This window comes from Eleutherodactylus coqui, chromosome 3 (assembly GCF_035609145.1).
Source record: "Eleutherodactylus coqui strain aEleCoq1 chromosome 3, aEleCoq1.hap1, whole genome shotgun sequence".
Taxonomy (NCBI): Eukaryota; Metazoa; Chordata; class Amphibia; order Anura; family Eleutherodactylidae; genus Eleutherodactylus; species Eleutherodactylus coqui.
Genome location: NC_089839.1, coordinates 23,602,705 through 23,625,639, shown reverse-complemented (window position 1 = coordinate 23,625,639; position 22,935 = coordinate 23,602,705). Strand labels below are relative to the sequence as shown.

Below are 22,935 nucleotides of genomic sequence, written 5' to 3'. Positions count from 1 at the left end.
TGGTCATTGAGAATAGCAGCGGATAACCACCTGGAAAGAAAACACTCATTTATTTGAGCTGCATGTCAGAGTTAATTGGTGATTTGAGTGCAGCGAGAGCGGCCTCAGCTATGGAGAAAACCACAAAATATAGCGTGCTTAAGGCATGAATATCACATCACTAAATAATAAAGCAGGGATCGAGTGGAATTTGCTAACTACACAGGACGGAGCCTCAGCCTATTACTGTGCGAAAGGGGAAGAAATGGCACATCTGTACTGCGGCCGGCCGGCCCTGCTCCGCCGCGGGAAGATGTTCGCACTAAGCACCATCTTATGCTGACTACACTACCGTCAGTCATACACGAGGTGCTGTAGCTGTGGGCCAAATGCGATATATATATATATATATATATATATATATATATATATATATATTATAATTTTTTTGGGGGGGACTAATCACATTTTTAAAACAATTACAGTTTTGAAAATTCAATGCTGGAAATGGTCAGTGTATCCAATGTCGTCAAGTTCCTGCCATACACGTTGGATCACTGACACAGCAGCTTCTGGTGGGTGGTAAGGGGCCATGTAGACTCCAACACCCCCCCTTCCCAGATAAAGAAATCACAAGCATAAGGTCCGGGGAATGTGGAGGACGAGGAACGAGGTCAGTATGGTCACCGCCTGCACGGACAATCCATCTGTTTGGTAGTCATCTCTCTCTTCTGATGTCATCGTGATAATGGGGAGATGGTCCTGTTGGGATATGATTTCCTGTTCCGGTTTCGGCAGAAGCCATATCTGTAGCGTCCAGGTACGAAACCCCTAGGATTGTTCTGTCGTGGATGAAGAATGGGACGGTCCCTTTCCTGCAGGTTATAACGCAGAACACGTTCACCTTGGCGGGTCGCACATTAGCTCCACGTAGACGGGTGGTTTCCCCTCCCGCAGGTTCTGACATTACATATGTTACCTGAAAGTTGAAAGGGGGCTCCATTACTAAACACTAAAGTCTCCATGAAACCGTAGCTTTCCAGTACCGTCTGCATACTCAAAAAGGAAGAAGGTCGCCGCGTTTGCCATCCGGTAACAATTATGATCAGTAGGGATAACATCGCAAGCGTTGTGCAGAATCTTCCACGCAGTTGGTGGCGGGACGTCGAATTCTCTTTCTGCTCTGACGGTGGATTTCCGAGGACTTTGTGTGAATCTTCCATGGACGCGCTCCGCCGTTTCCAGGCTTACTGGTGGACAGCCAAATGATTTTTGCCTATAGATGCAACTTTTTTCTTTATTATTGTTGTACCACTTACGAATTGTGCGCTTGCTGGAGGAATCTTCACTAAACGTTGTTCAAAAATGAAGTTGCGCACTAATAATAGACTGGTTGATGCTCTCCTGCCTTCTTTGGTGGCCACTTTGTTTCCCCCCCCCTAGTGACGACTACGGCAGAGTAAAACTTTTTAGGACTCATTTAGCAAAATTGTCTATCCTAAGATGTCCTTGTTGTTCATAGTAGCCAATCACAGCGCAGCTTTCATCTTACCTAAGCAGACTGTAATAAAGTGGCCATTGAGATAAGGATAACTTAACGTTCAGTGGTGGTCCAACCTTTGGGACCCCTGTTGATCCAGAGAAACCACTCCAGTGTATGCCAGAATTGCCGCAGTGATGGTCTTGCATGCGCACCGCTGCACCGTTCTCTTCAGTGGGACTGTTAAGGGTAGCAGAGTACACGCCCTCGGCAATCTCTGGTGGTCCTAGTGAGATGAAGCCCACCAGAGCTTTTGGCTGCACTGCAACCACATCTTAGAGGTGCATCGAACACTTTGTGGACTGTACCTTGATGTATCCTCTCCAGGTTGATTGGCCTCTCCTGGATGGCTGATAACTGTGAACAGTCCCATCTTTAAGGGTTGTAACACAATTGACTTCTATTACTTATCCATAGGACAGGTGATAAAAGTCTGATCAGTGGGGATCTCACGACTGAGACCCCCATCAATCCTTAGATTGGGGTCTCTATGTCACCTTGCTGCCCCTTCATTCGTTTCACTGGGGTTGACAAGAGTAACCAAGTAGAAGCACCCGGCGATGTCTGGCCGTCCCATTGAAAATGAATGGAGGGGCAGTCTTTTCTCCACTGCGGGGGATGCAGGAGTCCACAGTGAGAAGGAGAGGGGGGCACAGGACCCGCATTCTCGGGATGCTGGGCATCTTAGTGGCAAGACCCCCACGATCAGTCTTTTATCACCTGTACTATGGTGTTAAGTCAATTGTGGTACAATTAGAGATGAGCGAGCATACTCGCTAAGGACAATTGCTCAATCGAGCATTGTCCTTAGCAAGTATCTGCCCCCTTGGGAGCAAAGGTTCGGCTGCCGGCGCGGGCGACAGGTGAGTTGTGGCGATAAGCAGTGGGCAGCGGCGGGGGAGAGAGACATCTCCCCTCCGTTCCTCCTCGCTCTCCCCTGCCGCTCCCCGCCGGCAGCCGAATCTTTGCTCCCAAGCGGGCAGGTACTCGCTAAGGGCAATGCTCGATTGAGCAATTGCCCTTAGCTAGTATGCTCGCTCATCTCTAGGTACAATGCTTTAAATGTTATGTTTTCTTTTACTTTGGGAAGTTTGTTTCTATTAAACGAACTTATGGAAGACCCCTTTAAAATACAACATGAATCAGTGGGTGAGGTAGACAGGGAACATTCTGTGATCTAAGGGTCCGCCATGACCTAGCCCCGGCCAGCGTCCGCTCTGTCGCACATGACAGTCCAGTGCACTCGTTGTCCATGGACCGTTCCCAGCACACGGTGCACCCACAGCTAATGGGAACGAACAACAGTCTGATCTTTAAAAAGCACGGACGGGTCTGAGAATATCCACAAGCTTTGTGATGAAATCTGCCTTCACGCAGTATCCTGTTACCCGTAAATTACAGACAGCCGTCCTATATTTATCAATGGTTAGCTTCTCATGCATTTGTCCTGGTTAGAACATCGCTATTTCGGGGAAGCAGGCACCCATTCTTGAGTCTTTAATTGTCACGTTATGTAAATTAGTGGGCCAAAATCGCATGTATTTATTTACCTCTTACAGTTCGGGTGTCGTCATTGCACAGATATGTGTTTTTGAGAATTGCAAAGCCTCAAATGACTGGTGGAATTTGCCATATGAATCCAGCAGAAGTCCTTTTCTGTCTGAGCAACCGTAGTAAGCAGTCCTGTACTGGATAATGGACTGTAGTGAAAGGTCCTGTCCTGGAAAATGGACTGTAGTAAGAGGTCCTGTCCTGGAAAATGGACTGTAGTAAGAGGTCCTGTCCTGGAAAATGGACTGTAGTAAGAGGTCCTGTCCTCGATAATGGACTGTAGTAAGAGGTCCTGTCCTCGATAATGGACTGTAGTAAGAGGTCCTGTCCTCGATAATGGACTGTATTAAGAGGTCCTGTCCTGGATAATGGACTGTATTAAGAGGTCCTGTCCTGGATAATGGACTGTAGTAAGAGGTCCTGTCCTCGATAATGGACTGTATTAAGATGTCCTGTCCTGGATAATGGACTGTATTAAGAGGTCCTGTCCTGGAAAATAGACTGTAGTAAGAGGTCCTGTCCTCGATAATGGACTGTATTAAGAGGTCCTGTCCTGGATAATGGACTGTAGTAAGAGGTCCTGTCCTCGATAATGGACTGTAGTAAGAGGTCCTGTCCTCGATAATGGACTGAAGTAAGAGGTCCTGTCCTCGATAATGGACTGTATTAAGAGGTCCTGTCCTCGATAATGGACTGTAGTAAGAGGTCCTGTCCTCGATAATGGACTGTAGCAAGAGGTCCTGTCCTGGATAATGGACTGTAGCAAGAGGTCCTGTCCTGGATAATGGACTGTAGTAAGAGGTCCTGTCCTGGATAATGGACTGTAGCAAGAGGTCCTGTCCTGGATAAGGGACTGTAGCAAGAGGTCCTGTCCTGGATAAGGGACTGTAGCAAGAGGTCCTGTCCTGGATAAGGGACTGTAGCAAGAGGTCCTGTCCTGGATAAGGGACTGTAGCAAGAGGTCCTGTCCTGGATAATGGACTGTAGCAAGAGGTCCTGTCCTGGATAATGGACTGTAGTAAGAGGTCCTGTCCTGGATAATGGACTGTAGCAAGAGGTCCTGTCCTGGATAATGGACTGTAGCAAGAGGTCCTGTCCTGGATAATGGACTGTAGTAAGAGGTCCTGTCCTGGATAATGGACTGTAGTAAGAGGTCCTGTCCTGGATAATGGACTGTAGCAAGAGGTCCTGTCCTGGATAATGGACTGTAGCAAGAGGTCCTGTCCTGGATAATGGACTGTAGCAAGAGGTCCTGTCCTGGATAATGGACTGTAGCAAGAGGTCCTGTCCTGGATAATGGACTGTAGCAAGAGGTCCTGTCCTGGATAATGGACTGTAGCAAGAGGTCCTGTCCTGGATAATGGACTGTAGCAAGAGGTCCTGTCCTGGATAATGGACTGTAGCAAGAGGTCCTGTCCTGGATAATGGACTGTAGCAAGAGGTCCTGTCCTGGATAATGGACTGTAGCAAGAGGTCCTGTCCTGGATAATGGACTGTAGCAAGAGGTCCTGTCCTGGATAATGGACTGTAGCAAGAGGTCCTGTCCTGGATAATGGACTGTAGCAAGAGGTCCTGTCCTGGATAATGGACTGTAGCAAGAGGTCCTGTCCTGGATAAGGGACTGTAGCAAGAGGTCCTGTCCTGGATAAGGGACTGTAGCAAGAGGTCCTGTCCTGGATAAGGGACTGTAGCAAGAGGTCCTGTCCTGGATAAGGGACTGTAGCAAGAGGTCCTGTCCTGGATAAGGGACTGTAGCAAGAGGTCCTGTCCTGGATAATGGACTGTAGCAAGAGGTCCTGTCCTGGATAATGGACTGTAGCAAGAGGTCCTGTCCTGGATAATGGACTGTAGCAAGAGGTCCTGTCCTCGCTAATGGACTGTAGCAAGAGGTCCTGTCCTCGCTAATGGACTGTAGCAAGAGGTCCTGTCCTCGCTAATGGACTGTAGCAAGAGGTCCTGTCCTCGCTAATGGACTGTAGCAAGTTCAATGACTGTAGTAGTAGATCTTGTCATGGTTCAATGACTGTAGTAGTTGGTCTTGTCATGGTTCAGTGACTGTAGTAGTAGATCTTGTCCTGGTTCAGTGACTGTAGTAGTAGGTCTTGTCATGGTTCAATGACTGTAGTAGTAGGTCTTGTCATGGTTCAATGACTGTAGTAGTTAGTCTTGTCCTGGTTCAATGACTGTAGTAGTAGCTCTTGTCCTGGTTCAGTGACTGTAGTAGTAGGTCTTGTCATGGTTTAGATGACTGTAGTAGTTGGGCTTGTCCTGGTTCAGTGACTGTAGTAGTAGGTCTTGTCATGGTTCAGTGACTGTAGTAGTAGGTCTTGTCCTGGGTCAGTGACTGTAGTAGTTGGTCTTGTCATGGGTCAGTGACTGTAGTAGTTGGTCTTGTCATGGGTCAGTGACTGTAGTAGTAGGTCTTGTCATGGTTCAGTGACTGTAGTAGTAGGTCTTGTCCTGGCTCAGTGACTGTAGTAGTAGGTCTTGTCATGGTTCAGTGACTGTAGTAGTAGGTCTTGTCATGGTTCAGTGACTGTAGTAGTAGGTCTTGTCATGGTTCAGTGACTGTAGTAGTAGGTCTTGTCATGGTTCAGTGACTGTAGTAGTAGGTCTTGTCATGGTTCAGTGACTGTAGTAGTAGGTCTTGTCATGGTTCAGTGACTGTAGTAGTAGGTCTTGTCATGGTTCAGTGACTGTAGTAGTAGGTCTTGTCATGGTTCAGTGACTGTAGTAGTAGGTCTTGTCATGGTTCAGTGACTGTAGTAGTAGGTATTGTCATGGTTCAGTGACTGTAGTAGTAGGTCTTGTCATGGTTCAGTGACTGTAGTAGTAGGTCTTGTCATGGTTCAGTGACTGTAGTAGTAGGTCTTGTAATGGTTCAGTGACTGTAGTAGTAGGTCTTGTCATGGTTCAGTGACTGTAGTAGTAGGTCTTGTCATGGTTCAGTGACTGTAGTAGTAGGTCTTGTCATGGTTCAGTGACTGTAGTAGTAGGTCTTGTCATGGTTCAGTGACTGTAGTACTAGGTCTTGTCATGGTTCAGTGACTGTAGTAGTAGGTCTTGTCATGGTTCAGTGACTGTAGTAGTAGGTCTTGTCCTGGTTCAGTGACTGTAGTAGTAGGTCTTGTCCTGGTTCAGTGACTGTAGTAGTAGGTCTTGTCCTGGTTCAGTGACTGTAGTAGTAGGTCTTGTCCTGGTTCAGTGACTGTGGTAGTAGGTCTTGTCCTGAGTAACTGTAGTACGAGTGTTGCCCCAGCTGAATTACTATAGGAAGAGGTCCTGTCCTGGATAATGGACTGTAATAAGAGGTCCTGACTCTGTGATTGTAGCTGGAGGCCGTGTCCTGGCTTGCAGCTCGGTGACTGTAAAAAGCGGTCCTCACTTATTGTAGTAGGAGGTTGTGTCTTGGTTCGATGACTGTCGTAGGAGGTCATGTCCTGACTCGGTGATCATAGCAGGAGGCCGTGTCATGGCTCGTAGCTTGGTGACTGTACGAGGCCCTGTCCTGGCTGACTGTAGTAAATGGAGTTGAGCTGCAATGACTACCAGACTCTGCCCATATACATGTGGGGTGGGGTTTCTGGAAGGCGATTTTAAAATCTTACCCTTACAGAAGAATCTGGGAGTACAAATTTATAACCACCTTTGACACTTTCAAGACAGGATTCAACATCTCAAGTGGCTTCATGCATCATTGGAGAATATGAGAAACCTGGAGCAGGTGGTGACCCCCTAACACTAATTTAGAGGCCATAAAACTTTCACATCCCTTTTCAGCGGAGTTTTTTAGTATTTACTCCTCTGCTCATCCTGTTCTGGTCTTATCTCAAGTGCAAATTAATCACACCATGTCTGTGCCTTGTCATATGTATATATAAAGGTATGTGTCTTCGGATCTACTCCATAACCCTGAGAGGTTGGAAAGCTCGCTATAACATCGTATATTTTTGTTAGCCAATAAAAGGTATCATACCTACAAGATTGCTTGCTGCGAGCAATTCCATTTGGGAGAAAGCAGCCATGTTTGATTACCTGCCTTTTGTCATGCAGGAACCATTGAAGGGACAGAATGACATAAAGCACTCTATAAACCTGCCATGATTTGGATGAGCGTAAGCTGCACACAACCTTATGGCACGGTTCAGTCTTTTGGCCATACTGCGGTCGTCCAGGTGGAAGGGATCAGAAAGCGACAATCGGGACATAACACATGTATGCGAAAGAGTGGCGGAAGCCAACCACCTGCTGCATAATACGACCGTGCGTCTGCAACCGACTCATCAGACCTGCTGATTACGACGCTCACCGCCCCGACCAGAAATAAAATAAAAATAGGCTTTCCTATGTAGAAAGTGACTGCCGCCCTCCTCACTTGGCTTGGTAATTGTTTAGTTAGAAACATGATGCCTATCTCCACGACCGCGCCACAAAACAGATGGAGCGGACGAAGATATTTATATATTTCTGGGCTGCAGCTAGTTACACGTATGAGGAGCAGCGGAGGCTGTAACGCAGCCGGTGTGTTGGGACCTAAAGAGTGTAGAAGGTACTTTTAAAACGTCAGTGTCCCTTTAAATCAGATGCCAATGTGCCAGAAGCCACTTCTGGGGCACCTAAAGTTGGGTGCCAACCAATATGGCTTCTGGTGGTAGACGACCCGTATCCTCCCTGCAACCGCTACGTTATCAGTGCATCCAAGTGTCATAATAATCGCAGTTTCGACCTGCTTCTGGGAAAGCTGGGTGACAAGAGGTAAGTAATCGTCTATGATCGAGGGATCAAAAGCCGCAAAATAAACTTTTCACCGCAGCTTTGTTGCAGATTTTCCATTTGTTTTTCACTCCATCTTCTCATTCGTATCAGGAAAGTGACGATCATGGAAGATCCAGACCAGAACATTCATCTGAAGAACCTGTCCCTGCAGCCGGCCAACACTGAGGAGAAGGCCCTGAACCTGCTCTTCCTGGGGGACACCAACCGCATGATAGCAGAGGTGAGGCCGAGGCACCCCAAATGTCAAGATGGTGGTCAGCAAGGGTCCGTTTACACCAAACGATATGTCGTTGGAACCAGTGAACGATGTCGGCATTTGATCGGGCAGCCAGTTTATACTGGCAGGTACATCGATAAGCAGCCAATGTTAATGGCAGACTTTGGGTGGTCTTTGTTAGTCCCCCAATTGCCATAGCAAAGTAGCCCCAGCAGTTGTGTTGCAGGTCTAATGGACAGACAGGGCAGCAACCTAACTCCTTAGATGCTGCAGTTGCTCTGAGCATCTAAGGTGTTAACGAATCCGAGACCAGCGTTCTTGTTCTCTGCCGGATGCTTATGGCTGTTTGTAACAGCCAAGATATCAGGGGTGCAGCGAAAATAATGCGGTTATCTTCAGAAGTGCCTGATTAGACTTGAGTCCCATTAAAAGCACCCTGAGCAGCTGCCAGGAAAACAGTAGCACAGTCGTTAAAGCGGTTGTAAACTATTACTGGCCTGTGCTCAGGATAGGTAATCAATAGAAGATCGGTGGCGGTCCAGTTCCAAGGACTCCCACACATCTGCTAATATCTGCGCTCATGCACTGAGCTAATTTCTGCAGGAAGTAGACAGCTCCATTCTCACTGCAGTGGTAAGACAGGGTATTGCAGGCAAAGTTCCCATTAAAATAGAGTGGGAACAGAGCAGACCGCTTCCTGCAGAAATCAATCTTGGCCCAGAGAACAGCTGATTGGTGGAAGTCCCTGGTAACATCTGCCGATCCGCTACTGATATCCTTGGAATAGGCGATCAATAGTTTATAACTAGACAACCCCTTTATCATTAGCTGCATAGTAGGAAGGTGTTAAACCCCCCAGCACCCATCACACCAAGCTCTGACATCAGATCTCTGGCTGATCCACCTGCATTTTTCCAGTATTAGTGTCATAGCGAAGGCTTGCTCTTGATGAGTAAAACGCGTGGGAGCTGTATGTACTGCTAGAGGGTTCTTATGTCAGATCTGATAATAAATCCCGTATCTGTATCCTCGGCCACTGACAATCAACACTTTATTGTGTGCGTTCGCCCCTGATCATTAGGAACAATTCTCCTTTATGGCCCAACCCTACTAGTAACAGAGACGTTTCCCATAAAAGCTGCATCCCCTGATCATTACCACGTGTGGCTTTTGGAAGCTTTGGTGTAAAAGGGAGAGGTGGATCTGACCTTTCCCCGTGGGGGGCGCACTAATGTCCCGTCCTTTCTATGGAAGAATTCCTCATCCTCCCCACTGCGTTCTGTACGTGTCCCATTCATCTTGCTGGATCTGTGGTGTTTACACTGCAAGTCAAAAATTAAAACACTTTGCCTATTGGGGACTTAATACTGGTTCTCATTGAGGAGACTTTCCAAGCTATGCCACATGGGAAAAAAGTATGTAAATTAGGTCATGTCTGGCAGGCCAGGTATCTCTTCCAGCCAACGAGCACTGTCTTTGGTACTGATGAGGGGAAAGAACCCCTGAACTGTCTCTTCCTTTTAGAGGAGTTTCTGGTTTGGCTGATATGAGCTCATTTACATACTTGTTTCCCATGGAGCATTGCGGAAGAATAAGGCATTCATTGGCTGATTGTTTTGCCTTTTAGGCTGCTATAACATGAGCTCTAGCGCTTGCGTTTTCTTTCAATCACCGGGCTCTACCCGGGAGCTCAGGTGTAGCCGGGGTATTGGCACTGTTACAGAAGCGTTAACCATGCTCATGTAATAGCTGTTTTATGGGGCCCGATGATCAGGCAAATCGATTTTAGATGAACCTTCATGCCCCATATACTGGTTGGGTAAAATGGCCTTAAAGGGGTATTCCAGTCTTTTTTTTTTAACCAATGACCTATCCCCTGGATAGCTTATCAGTTGTTGATGTATGTGGTAGTTGCTTGGGAGCCCCGTACGTCGTCATCAATGTTCAGAGGAAGTAGCAGGAGGGCTGGCTTCACTCCCATTGAAATCAATGGGAGTGCTGTACTGCTCCCTGCTCCTCTCATGGTCAGGATGTTGCGTCCTGTCCTGAGCTGGAAGTGTAGGAAGAGTGCAGCGCTCCCATTGATTTCAATGAGGCCAGCGGCATCACACCAAGTGCTAAGCGCACACGATGCAAGGTCTGCCATTGGAAACCATGGGAGAAACTCTGTGATCCTCCGCTGCGGCTGACAGCCTCGACAGAGGATCACTACATTCCCGAAGTGATGCGAGTCGGTTTTGAGAGAAGGAAACGCCTCTCATCCGCAGGGAAGATGCATGTTGGTGATTCCCGGCCCGATATCGCACTCGCCCGTGTGAAGTTAGCCTTATGTTCACATCCAGAGAAAGCACCAGCGGGGCCGCCATTCTCCATTCATTGCAATTCATATTGTGCAGTTTTGCTTAACCCCTTAGAGACGAGAGTGTTTTCATTGTAAAGGACTTGACGCTTTTTAGTGATTTCCCCACTTATGCCGTATAAGACCTCCGGGGGACATTCACAATGTCAATTTTTTTCCTTATTTCACAGTTTTCCACTGTAACTGGGGCATCCATAGGAATAGGAGCCCCACAGACAGGGTAAAATATCCCCCTATAGTGACAGTAGTCATGAACAGAGCTGGATTGGGGTCTGCTAAGTCCCTGAGCTGGCCGGATAGAGGAAGTGGCGCTGTCACTTCCTGCATTCTCTACATGGCGCTCACTGAGCGCTATGTAGACTGTAAAAGAGAATGCAGAATCCGCTTCTATCTCCTCCTTGGGGTCCGGCTCCTCCTGCACCCGACCCGCTCTTGCCTAATCCTTCACCACACACAGGATTAAAGCCCTAGATCCACTACGGCATTTGAATAGGTTTATGAGCCCCAGTACCTACTTTGGAAAGTCATGGCCATGTGGTTGGCTGCCGCTGATTTCATCCATACGGATGGTTACTCACAGCCAGCGGGGGTCCTCGGCCGTCTGGCCCCAGACGATACATGTGGAGCACATGCAGGCTTCCATACGAGATCACAGGCGTCTCGCTCTTATAGTGGCCTTGTCAGGCTGTCGTCACCGGACCCCTCACTATTTGAAGTGGTTACTCTTCTGCTTCTTAGTAATGAACATGTGCCGCCGCCAGCGCCGCTGCCTCCTCACTCCAATGCAATCTGTCTGACTGACTTTTCGCTATTTACGAGGCTTCGATTCCAGGGATGAAACATATGAAGGAACCTCAGAGACATCTTCTCCGGGATGGAATTTCCTTGGCAGCGAGGGGAAGCCTTCTTGTCGGCCGCAGCACATTTCTCATTACTTTGTTGGACTGCCGGCGTCCATCGCAGCAGCGCGGTCCACTCTAATGTCTACCAAATGTGGAGCCGCACGAGGGATGAGCCCTCGTCCAGTACGTGAGGAGACGTGCCTCAGCTGATCCGGGGATGAGACACCTCTTGATTTCACGAGTCGAGGTTGTCGTTTGTACACGGAGAGGTGCGGCGCGGGTCGGTCGGGTGATGCTACAGAATACGCTAATTAATCTACTCGCCAGTTCCATTTCCCTCACAATGCATGTGATAGTCTCACAAGGTGCGGTGCACTCTCTTCCTGAAATCCTCTGTGCTGCGGAAGTTACTTGCATCTTCAAGGAGTCAAATTTCAGCCTTTGTTCTCCCACTCGCCTCTATTCCCCATCCCGCATCATGACACGGCCCCCAGTCCTTACTAGCATCATCAGGAGTATACACAGCACTGGGTCGGCACACTCTACTCCTTAAATCATCAGTGCTGCTGGGATCTTTGATCTCCCACTTGTCTCCATGATCCTTCTCACATCATGGCACTGCCCCAGTCCTCACTAACATTATGACATGATTGGGCAGATCACCGGCCTGCGTGTGGTCAGAACACTCATCTCCTGGAATCCTCTGTATTTCTGGAACACTTTGCATCTTCAGAGAGTCAACTCTCCGCCTGTGACTCCCCACTTGTCTCTGTTCTCTCTCTTCCCCCTTATACTGCCTTTGTCATTGCTAATGTCCTCACATGAGTCAATCACCGGCCTTCGTGAGGTCAGAACACTCATCTCCTGGAATCCTCTGTGCTGCTGGAACACTTTGCACCTTCAGAGAGTCAACTCTCCGCCTGTGACTCCCCACTTGTCTCTGTTCTCTCTCGCACCATGACTCTGCTTCTGTCATTGCTAACGTCATCACATGAGTCAATCACCGGTCTGCGTGAGGTCAGAACACTCATCTCCTGGAATCCTCTGTGCTGCTGGAATGACCTTTCCATTCTCCTGATTTCAGTCGGTGACCTCCACTTGTCTCTGTTCTCCTTCTTGCGTCATGACATGGCCCTATCAAGTGACATACAGTTTTGTCCTCACATGCGCAGACACCCCTCTCACTAAATCAGCATACCCCCCTCCTGAATTCCTCTCCCAATCTTATATATTGCCTCTCTTCCCAATCTACTTTACCAGCATCTTGTATAATGAAGATATTATTGGACCATTGGAGATCCTAAATCTCGCCCGATGGGTCGGGCCCGGCCCCTCTGCTGATTATTGGGTTGGGCCCGGCCCCTCTGCTGATTATTCTATAGCGCCATTGTTACATCGGATGAGTGAACGCTCGCTGGATATTACAGTGCGGGCCTGGACCGTCTCCATGAAGACTGACGTCCTGCGCTCCCTTCTGTTTATGAAGAAGCCCCTTCTGTCTATAAATATTTACTGCATTCCGCTTTACTGCCAGGAATGTTTACAAAACACCGACCGCCGGCGATAAATCTTTAGCGTCCGGTCGCGCACTATATACCGTCTCCTGCCAATAGAATTCCAGGGGCTTCCCGTCCTCCTCGCTGTATAATAAAACCGTCTGATACTTTCTAATCGACTTGGGGGGGAAATTTACGTAGACTTTTATTTTTTTTATACGCCAATCTAAGAAAAGAGCAACCTGGAGTGAAGTGCGACTAATATATTAACCCCTTAAGAACGCGGACCTTTATTTTGCTTAATTTTTGTTTTTTCCTCCCTACTTTCAAAAAATCGTAATTCTTATTTTTCTATCGACCCCGCTGTCTTGTTTTTTGCGGGACGAGTTGTATTTTTCAGTGGTGCCATATAATGTACCATACATATAATCTACTGAAAAACTTTAAAAACTTTCTAAGTGAAGCGAAATGAGGGGGAAAAAGGAATTTTGCCATCTTTGTGTGAGGGCTCATATTTTGCAGCATGATATTTGGTGCTATTTTTGAGTGCAAATTACTTTTTTTTTTATTTGCTTCTTATTGTCGTTTTTTAAAATTTTTTTTACTTGGGGACAGGGTGACCAAAACAGCGCAATTAAAGTGTCTTTTTTTATTATTGGAAAAAGGGACTTTTCTGAGCTTTTTAGTACCCTTCATTTATAATAAACTTATTTTGCTTATCTTTACCTTTTTTTCTATTTTTTTAGACCTCCCAAAGGACCTGAACTTGCAATTGTTTGATCACTTCTACCATATACTGCAATGCTTCAGTATTTCTACCAGCATTTTATTAAGGCCTGCACAGGCCAGACCTCACAGGTAGAAATACATGGCAGCCCTTGTGGCTTTCAGAAGGCTGCCGTGACAGCCGAATGGCTCCTTTGCGATGTCATCGCAGGCAGCCATTCAGAACCCCTGAACTCCGATCGGGGTATTTTAATGCTGCTTTCCGAATTGATAGTGGCATTTTAAGGGTTAGGAGCCGCAATCAGCATGCACACTGATCCTAGCTGTTGTGGGCGGGTATCTGCTTTCAAGGACTGCCAGCACCTGTGTGTGTGACGCTCTAAACAAACGCCACCCTGGGAGGTATATGTGACTGCTGTGAGCTACTGTAGATTTCCACTATAATTTACACCTGTTTTCGGTATTACTTGTAGTGCATCCGATGGGCCGTGAGAAGCCACACCCCTTTTTCCATAAGCCCTGCCCACTTATAGGAAAGTGCTGAGTGGAGAACCAAAAGATGCAACTTTTTACGCAGTTGCAACTTTTTAAGACCATAATCGTAATGGAATTACTTTAATAAATCCCCCCTCACCCCAGCCCAGTGTATCAATTCTTAACCATTTTCAAAATCTCTGCTTGCTGTCAGTGAATTGTGTCCATCCACAGCGGAAGGTCCTGTTCACAAAGACTTCTCTGCACAGATTCTGCGCTATATTAGAAATATGTGCTGCAGAATAAAAGCATGAACCCGTCAATCTCTCTGCTGTCCGGACAGTCTGCTACAATGTATCAGTGCAGGTAAGATGTATCAGAGTGGGGTCCAGGATGTTTATTTCATAGTGCATTGTTTAGACTGATACATTGTAACAACATCTGCTCTGAGAAGTGTTGGGAGCATGCATGATTTTTCTGATGTGGTGGGTTTTTGATGGTATCCCCTCCACAGAAGAGGTTTTGCAGATACCTGCTTGCTGCCATTGAATGGAAGTATTAGTCTGCTATTCTGATTCTTAACTTCCACCATTTAGCAGAATTTCAGTTTCTGGGTGACACAAGAATGTTCCTGTTCGATGACAACAAACAGAGATCTTATAAATGGTGATGAATTAAATCTCACTGACTGCATCTTTCATCTCCTTGTCTCCGTAGACTCCGATGAACGACGCCTCCACGCGTTCGCACTGTATCTTCACTGTCCACATCTCCAGCACTGAGCCCGGCTCCGCCACCGTCCGCCGCTCCAAGCTGCACCTTGTAGACCTGGCGGGATCGGAACGAGTGGCAAAGACCGGCGTCGGGGGACAGCTGCTGACCGAAGCCAAGTACATCAATCTGTCTCTGCACTACCTGGAGCAGGTGAGCAGTCGCCCCGCCGTCCCAAGACGGGTCATTCTATGTAATGTTCTGTAGGGATCTCGGGGTAAAGCTGGACGGACGCAAACAGGATCTGGGAATAGGAGCAGTGTTCCAGGCAGGTTTTTTTGGGTTGGGGGAGTGGGGGGTAAATCCACCCTATCAGCCCTGCAGTATTGTAGTTGGAAGAGGACTAATTTACAAATGCATCCATTTTTTTCATATATTACCGTGTTTCTCCGAAAATAAGACAGTGTCTTATATTAATTTTTGTTCAAAAAGGTTTAATGTTTTTACATGTATAGCTGCCTGGACTCTATTTAAATTGACTTTTTTAATTAACTGTTAGCAGGGCTTAATTTTGGAGTAGGGCTTGTATTTCAAGCATCCTCAAAAAGCCTGAAAAATTATTTTGCATCCTCAAAAATTCTGGAAAATCATGCTATGTCTTATTTCAGGGTATGTCTTATTTTCAGGGAAACAGGGTATAAGGATGTAGTCAATTCTGACCTCAGAAGGATCCCAATATTTAGAACTCCACAGTGGTGGAACAGGTGAGTGTTGGAGATTGACCCTGTTTAAAGGGCCGGGACAAGTTACCAGCAGCACAGCCTTTGTCAGCTCAAACTAGCGAGGTATTTGGTCTGCAAAGCCCAATGGTCCTATGGACCAGTATAGTCCCCAAAACGTCCAATTATATGAAGAGAAGGGCAGCAGTGCACAGGCGTAGAATTCAAGGCACTGTTCCTTTATTCAGCGACATACAGAAAACACAATGTATCGACCCGATGTGCATCTTTGTCAAGCTTGACACCTAGGATAACCTATGCCTATAGAGTATGGAGCCTTCCATCAGAGGAGTACATCAGGAAATACTCCTGAATCCTCAATGTACCTCTGATGTATTATAAAGCTGGCCTAAACCGGTGATGATGAGCAACATCAAATAAAAAATGCACAGGGCCCTAATAATTAGCTTGTCTGGGGCAGTGAATGGAATAAGATCAATATATATGATCTGTGGCAGTACACCGGTTGAATCCAGAATATCTGGTGGTTTAGGACAGTGAAGGGGTTATTATCAGGATCCCTTGTGGTCCAAGTCATTGAGGAAAATGATATTAATGCATCTGTAGGTCTAGGGCAGTGACAAGGTTAACATTAGGATCCCTGGTCCTCTAGGGCCCTGAAGAGGTAATATCAACATATCTGGTGTTCAAGGACAGTGAAGGGGTTAATGTCAGGGGATAAAGAGTCATTCCTATTCCCGAGCGGCCAGTAAATATAGCAGCAGTTTCTAATCTTGGCTATACCCTTTTACTGTTGGGTTCCTTGATGGTCTAGGGCAGTGAAGAGGTTGATTTTAGGATTCTTGGTGGACAGCAGTGAAGGGGTTAATATTTCATCCTTGGCTGCAATGGTTCCTCACCTCTCCAGGCTGCAGCAGCATTGTGCAGGCTGTAGCAGGAAGTTTAATACTAATATTCTGCTTCCTGTTTCCTCTCCTGCACTGATCATAGAGAGCAGGAAGGGGAAAGAGAAGATGAAACAGCTGTAACTGTACGGCTAAACTGTTTTCTCTGCGATCGGGCAGAGCATTTCAAGGGCACTCTGCCTGATCATTAACGGCGGAGGTCAGGGAGTCTTCCCTATGGTAGAGTTTTGGGGTAAAACAATACCTTCTTCTCTCTAAGCCACGCCCCCTCTAATATAAGACAATAACTCTTTGGCTTTTGATGCAGCAGACTGGCATTGAAGGATGTAATTTAGTTTATTGCCGACCATTATGCTGAAGTCTTTCTCCCCAAGGGTGATCCATTCAGGGTATAAAGCGCCACATGTACCTAGCTACATTGAACCTCATCTGCCCCTTGTATATTGGACCTAGGGCCACGTTTTCTTGGGGGCTTCTATATTGGCGCAGGTCTTATTATAGACTAAAAGCCTTTACTGTTTGTAGCAAGCAAACACCCACGAGTCCAGGATCCAGGCAGAGGAAGAGCAGCGTGTCCACAAGCAGATCCTGTGGGCGGATGTAGATAAAGAGCAGATGAGGATGAGACGGCGCTCACAGAATGGACGGATTGTTTACTTTGGTCCTTGGTGTATCGGGGTTGGAGGAGTCGCTGTGGACTCTCCCGGGCTCCGTTCTGGATGCACCATCACCCACTACAATCTGAGTAACCAAGGCAAACATAACCTGCTGAAATAAAGAGACCACTTCATGGGAGCCTGACACATCCTCCCACCGGACCCACCATGGAGACCGTCCAATGGGATTCCCACAATGCTCCAGGAAACCTGACAAGTCTACTTGACCTTTCCTAGTGCCGCCAATTTAATGTTCTACGCTTTATCACATAGCTTCCCTAGAATCCTCAAACATGTGGAACCATTTCTGTAACTCAGGATCAGTACAGTAAAAGTAATGTATGTTCATGATGGCTCCAGCGGCAGAATAGTGAGTACAGCTCTGGAGTATAATACAGGATGTAACTCAGGATCAGTACAGGATAAGTAATGTATGTATACAGTGACTCCACCAGCAGAATAGTGAGTGCAGCTCTGGAGTATAATACAGAATGTAACTCAGGAGCAGTACAGGATAAGTAATATATGTACACAGTGACTCCACCAGCAGAATAGTGAGGGCAGCTCTGGAGTATAATACAGGATGAAACTCAGGATCAGTACAGGATAAGTAATGTATGTACACAGTGACTCCACCAGCAGAATAGTGAGTGCAGCTCTGGAGTATAATACAGGATGTAACTCAGGATCAGTACAGGATAAGTAATGTATGTACACAGTGACTCCACCAGCAGAATAGTGAGTGCAGCTCTGGAGTCTAATACAGAATGAGTAATGTATGTACACAGTGACTCCACCAGCAGACCTATGAGTACAGTTCTGGAGTATAATACAGGATGGAACTCAGTATCAGTACAGGATAAGTAATGTATATACACAGTGACTCCACCAGCAGAATAGTGAGTGCAGCTCTGGAGTATAATACAGGATGTAACTCAGGATCAGTACAGGATAAGTAATGTATATACACAGTGACTCCACCAGCAGAATAGTGAGTGCAGCTCTGGAGTATAATACAGGATGTAACTCAGGATCAGTACAGGATAAGTAATGTATGTGCACAGTGACTCCACCAGCAGAATAGTGAGTGCAGCTCTGCGGTATAATACAGAATGTAACTCAGGATCAGTACAGGATAAGTAATGTATGTACACAGTGACTCCACCAGCAGAATAGTGAGTGCAGCTCTGGAGTATAATACAGGATGAAACTCAGGATCAGTACAGGATAAGTAATGTATCTACACAGTGACTCCACCAGCAGAATAGTGAGTGCAGCTCTGGAGTATAATAAAGTAGATGACACTTGTCACTTTTCCAGGTCATTATTGCACTGGCTGAAAAGAAGCGCTCCCACATACCTTACAGAAACTCCATGATGACATCTGTGCTCAGGGACAGCCTCGGGGGGAACTGTATGACAACTATGATCGCCACCCTGTCCTTGGACAAGAAGAACATTGACGTATGTACATGACCAGCACTCGGCCTCCGGCTCCGCATTCTGACACCATCATTATTCTCCATTGCTATAATTCTGTTTACAGACCTGTAGAAAGCGCCTTAATGTCTTTGTGATTGATCTGCGGCCGCCGTTTGTTATTTCGGTCTCCTATTAATGTTGTAACATGAGACTTTGTTTGCTATTAGATTATCGTTTTAGCCGGAAAGCTGATTGCAAAGCGTCCATCCAAGTCAAACAGCCAAAGAACAACATGACTGTCTCAGTAGACTTAAGGGCCCTTTTACACGGGACAGTAGATTATTAGATTCTTGCATCTAGCGGGAATCTAAATGATTATCTGTCAGTGTAAATGCCCCAGCTAAAGCAAACATATTCTCGTTCGTCGCTCAGTTTTTGCATCCATAATAACTGAATGACAGATCGCCGTGTAAGCAGACGGTCGTTAATTTATGAGGAATTGCCTATTTTTTGTGAATGGAGGCGGGTGGCATTAAACAATCCCGGTCCGTTCCGCTTCCTTCACTAGTGATGATCGCTTCTCTGTAAAGACCTAGAAAGGATTAACGGATCTTCACTGGGGTGACCTGTCAGGCATCTGTGTCCGACAGGTCGTCCCGTGTAAAAGGGCCCTTAGTCCTGCCATTACAGGTGTATGGGGGCTGTCGCCCAGCTTTCCTAAGCGCCAGTCCAACCAATTTAGCAGGTTTTTACTAAAACTGGACTCCTGTGACTGCCTCCAAAGCAGATTTGCCAAGCATGAGTCTGGGGAAAGCTGGGTGACATCTCTAGTTAGTATTTTACTTTACGGTTTAAAGTAGTCCAGTTCAGAAAAAATATTGTCATATCCCTATTAGTGAATTTTGAGTTAAAGGGTATTTCCAGGAGTTGGATAGTGATGACCTGTCCTCAGGATAGGTCAACCATATCCGATCATTGGTGTCCACCTGTCGGGTGAGCGTCATGGCCTCTTCTCAAGCTAGTGACATTAAATTGATTCATCATGTCGCCCAAGTGAAGCTTAGTCCCATTCAAGTGAATGGGATTGAGCTGCTATACCAGGCTCTGCCACTACAAAAAATATGGCGCTGTTCCTGGTATGCATTGAAGGAGCCGCGGCTCTTCGCTACATGCGGACGTATCCTAGAGGGAAAGTTTGTTGGAGTAAAGTTAAAATAGTTAAAATTTGGTGCATCTTGGGCTGCGCTAAAGACAGAAAGTTAAGTCTACACCTCCTATGAGAACTGAGACAATCTGTGGGACTGAAGGCTCCTGTTTGCCTGGACTGGCAGGTCATGATGGGACTTTTAGATCAAGTGAGAAGAGAAATGCTGTTAGGATGGTTCCTCTGTAGAGGTGACGAGAGGCTGTGACAACATCCCATAATGGGTCTCCTTTACAATCTCTATGTCTGATGTCACTAATCTGCCCTACAGGAATCTATCTCTACTTGTCGCTTTGCACAAAGAGTCGCACTCATCAAGAACGAAGCTGTACTCAACGAGGAGATCGATCCCCAGCTGGTAAGACAATATCCCTCACAAGTTTACACACTCCTACACTGAAATACTCTGTGCTGCTGTGGACTTTCACCTCATCCCATAGATTACAGGGTGTCCGGTACACTAACATTTTTAATTAAGATACATGGCAGGTTGCAGATTGTGTCCTCTTGATTTCTCTCAGATGATCGTGCGTCTCAAGAAGGAGATTCAAGCACTTAAAGATGAGATTGCTCTCATCACTGGAGAACAGAGGACAACGGAGCTGATGCCAGACGAGCTCCAGAGGTAATGCACACAAAATGCAGAGCGCTGGAAGACGGAATGTAGTTATTGGTTTATGTCTCTAACTTCATGGAAGTAGTCCTCACGCAGTGCTAATCTACAAGAAAGAGGAGGAGGGGGCAGGTGGGCCTGGATGAAAGAGGAGGAGGGGGCAGGTGGGCCTGGATGAAAGAGGAGGAGGGGGCAGGTGGGTCTGGATGGAAGAGGAGGGGGCAGGTGGGTCTGGATGGAAGAGGAGGAGGGGGCAGGTGGGTCTGGAGGAAAGAGGAGGAGGGGGCAGATGGGTCTGGAGGAAAGAGAAGGAGGGGGCAGGTGGGTCTGGATGGAAGAGGAGGAGGGGGCAGGTGGGTCTGGATGAAAGAGGAGGAGGGGGCAGGTGGGTCTGGATGAAAGAGGAGGAGGGGGCAGGTGGGTCTGGATGAAAGAGGAGGAGGGGGCAGGTGGGTCTGGATGGAAGAGGAGGAGGGGGAAGGTGGGTCTGGATGGAAGAGGAGGAGGGGGCAGGTGGGTCTGGATGGAAGAGGAGGAGGGGGCAGGTGGGCCTGGATGGAAGAGGAGGAGGGGGCAGGTGGGCCTGGATGAAAGAGGAGGAGGGGGCAGGTGGGTCTGGATGAAAGAGGATGAGGGGGCAGGTGGGTCTGGATGAAAGAGGAGGAGGGGGCAGATGGGTCTGGATGAAAGAGGAGGAGGGGGCAGGTGGGTCTGGATGAAAGAGGAGGGGGCAGGTGGGTCTGGATGAAAGAGGAGGAGGGGGCAGACGGGTCTGAAGGAAAGAGGAGGAGGGGGCAGACGGGTCTGAAGGAAAGAGGAGGAGGGGGCAGACGGGTCTGGATGAAAGAGGAGGAGGGGGCAGATGGGTCTGGAATAAAGAGGAGAAGGGGCGGAGGGATCTGGAGGAAAGAGGAGGAGGGGGCAGATGGGTCTGGAGGAAAGATGAAGAGGGGGCAAACGGGTCTGGAGGAAAGAGGAGGAGGGGCGGAGGGATCTGGAGGAAAGAGGAGGAGAGGCGGAGGGATCTGGAGGAAAGGGGAGGAGGGGCGGAGGGATCTGGAGGAAAGGGGAGGAGGGGCGGAGGGATCTGGAGGAAAGAGGAGGAGGGGCGGAGGGATCTGGAGGAAAGAGGAGGAGGGGCGGAGGGATCTGGAGGAAAGAGGAGGAGGGGCGGAGGGATCTGGAGGAAAGAGGAGGAGGGGCGGAGGGATCTGGAGGAAAGAGGAGGAGGAGCGGAGGGATCTGGAGGAAAGGGGAGGAGGGGCGGAGGGATCTGCAGGAAAGAGGAGGAGGGGCGGAGGGATCCTGGAGGAAAGAGGAGGCCGGCGGAGGGATCTGGAGGAAAGAGGAGGAGCAGGAGGCAGAGGGGTCTGGAGGGAAGAGGAGGAGCAGGAGGCAGAGGAGTCTGGAGGGAAGAGGAGAAGCAGGAGGCAGAGGGGTATGGTGGGAAGAGAAGAAGGAGGCAGAGGGGTCTGGTGGGAAGAGAGGAGCAGGAGACGGAGGGGTCTGGTGGGAGGAGGAGGAAAAGGGGTCTGGAGAGAAGAGGAGCAGGAGGCAGAGGGGTCTGAAGGGCAGAGGAGGAGCAGGAGGCAGAGGGGTCTGAAGGGCAGAGGAGGAGCAGGAGGCAGGGGGGTCTGAAGGGCAGAGGAGGAGCAGGAGGCAGAGGGGTCTGAAGGGCAGAGGAGGAGCAGGAGGCAGAGGGGTCTGAAGGGCAGAGGAGGAGCAGGAGGCAGAGGGGTCTGAAGGGAAGAGGAGGAGCAGGAGGCAGAGGGGTCTGAAGGGAAGAGGAGGAGCAGGAGGCAGAGGGGTCTGAAGGGAAGAGGAGGAGCAGGAGGCAGAGGGGTCTGAAGGGAAGAGGAGGAGCAGGAGGCAGAGGGGTCTGAAGGGAAGAGGAGGAGCAGGAGGCAGAGGGGTCTGAAGGGAAGAGGAGGAGCAGGAGGCAGAGGGGTCTGAAGGGAAGAGGAGGAGCAGGAGGCAGAGGGGTCTGAAGGGAAGAGGAGGAGCAGGAGGTAGAGGGGTCTGAAGGGAAGAGGAGGAGCAGGAGGCAGAGGGGTCTGGAGGGAAGAGGAGGAGCAGGAGGCAGAGGGGTCTGGAGGGAAGAGGAGGAGCAGGAGGCAGAGGGGTCTGGAGGGAAGAGGAGGAGCAGGAGGCAGAGGGGTCTGGAGGGAAGAGGAGGAGGCAGAGGGGTCTGGAGGGAAGAGGAGGAGGCAGAGGGGTCTGGAGGGAAGAGGAGGAGGCAGAGGGGTCTGGAGGGAAGAGGAGGAGGCAGAGGGGTCTGGTGGGAAGAGGAGGAGGCAGAGGGGTCTGGTGGGAAGAGAAGGAGGAGGCAGAGGGGTCTGGTGGGAAGAGAAGGAGGAGGCAGAGGGGTCTGGAGGGAAGAGGAGGAGCAGGAGGCAGAGGGGTCTGGTGGGAAGAGGAGGAGGAGGAGGAGGCAGAGGGGTCTGGTGGGAAGAGGAGGAGGAGGCAGAGGGGTCTGGTGGGAAGAGGAGGAGGCAGAGGGGTCTGGTGGGAAGAGAAGGAGGAGGCAGAGGGGTCTGGTGGGAAGAGAAGGAGGAGGCAGAGGGGTCTGGTGGGAAGAGAAGGAGGAGGCAGAGGGGTCTGGTGGGAAGAGAAGGAGGAGGCAGAGGGGTCTGGTGGGAAGAGAAGGAGGAGGCAGAGGGGTCTGGTGGGAAGAGAAGGAGGAGGCAGAGGGGTCTGGTGGGAAGAGGAGGAGCAGCAGGCAGA

At 48.6% G+C, this 22,935-nt stretch overlaps 1 protein-coding gene across 7 annotated transcripts in view; it reads left to right on the top strand.

Moving 5' to 3' along the window:
* Positions 1-22,935, top strand: part of KIF6 (kinesin family member 6) — a 126,944-nt gene that overhangs the window by 29,982 nt on the left and 74,027 nt on the right. For all 7 annotated transcript variants that reach the window (XM_066595309.1, XM_066595310.1, XM_066595308.1 and 4 more), the window contains exons 6-10: positions 7,937-8,066; positions 14,678-14,884; positions 18,293-18,436; positions 19,870-19,956; positions 20,120-20,223. In XM_066595309.1, coding sequence (XP_066451406.1) covers positions 7,937-8,066; positions 14,678-14,884; positions 18,293-18,436; positions 19,870-19,956; positions 20,120-20,223 — 672 coding nt within the window. The remainder of the gene's footprint in view (positions 1-7,936; positions 8,067-14,677; positions 14,885-18,292; positions 18,437-19,869; positions 19,957-20,119; positions 20,224-22,935) is intronic.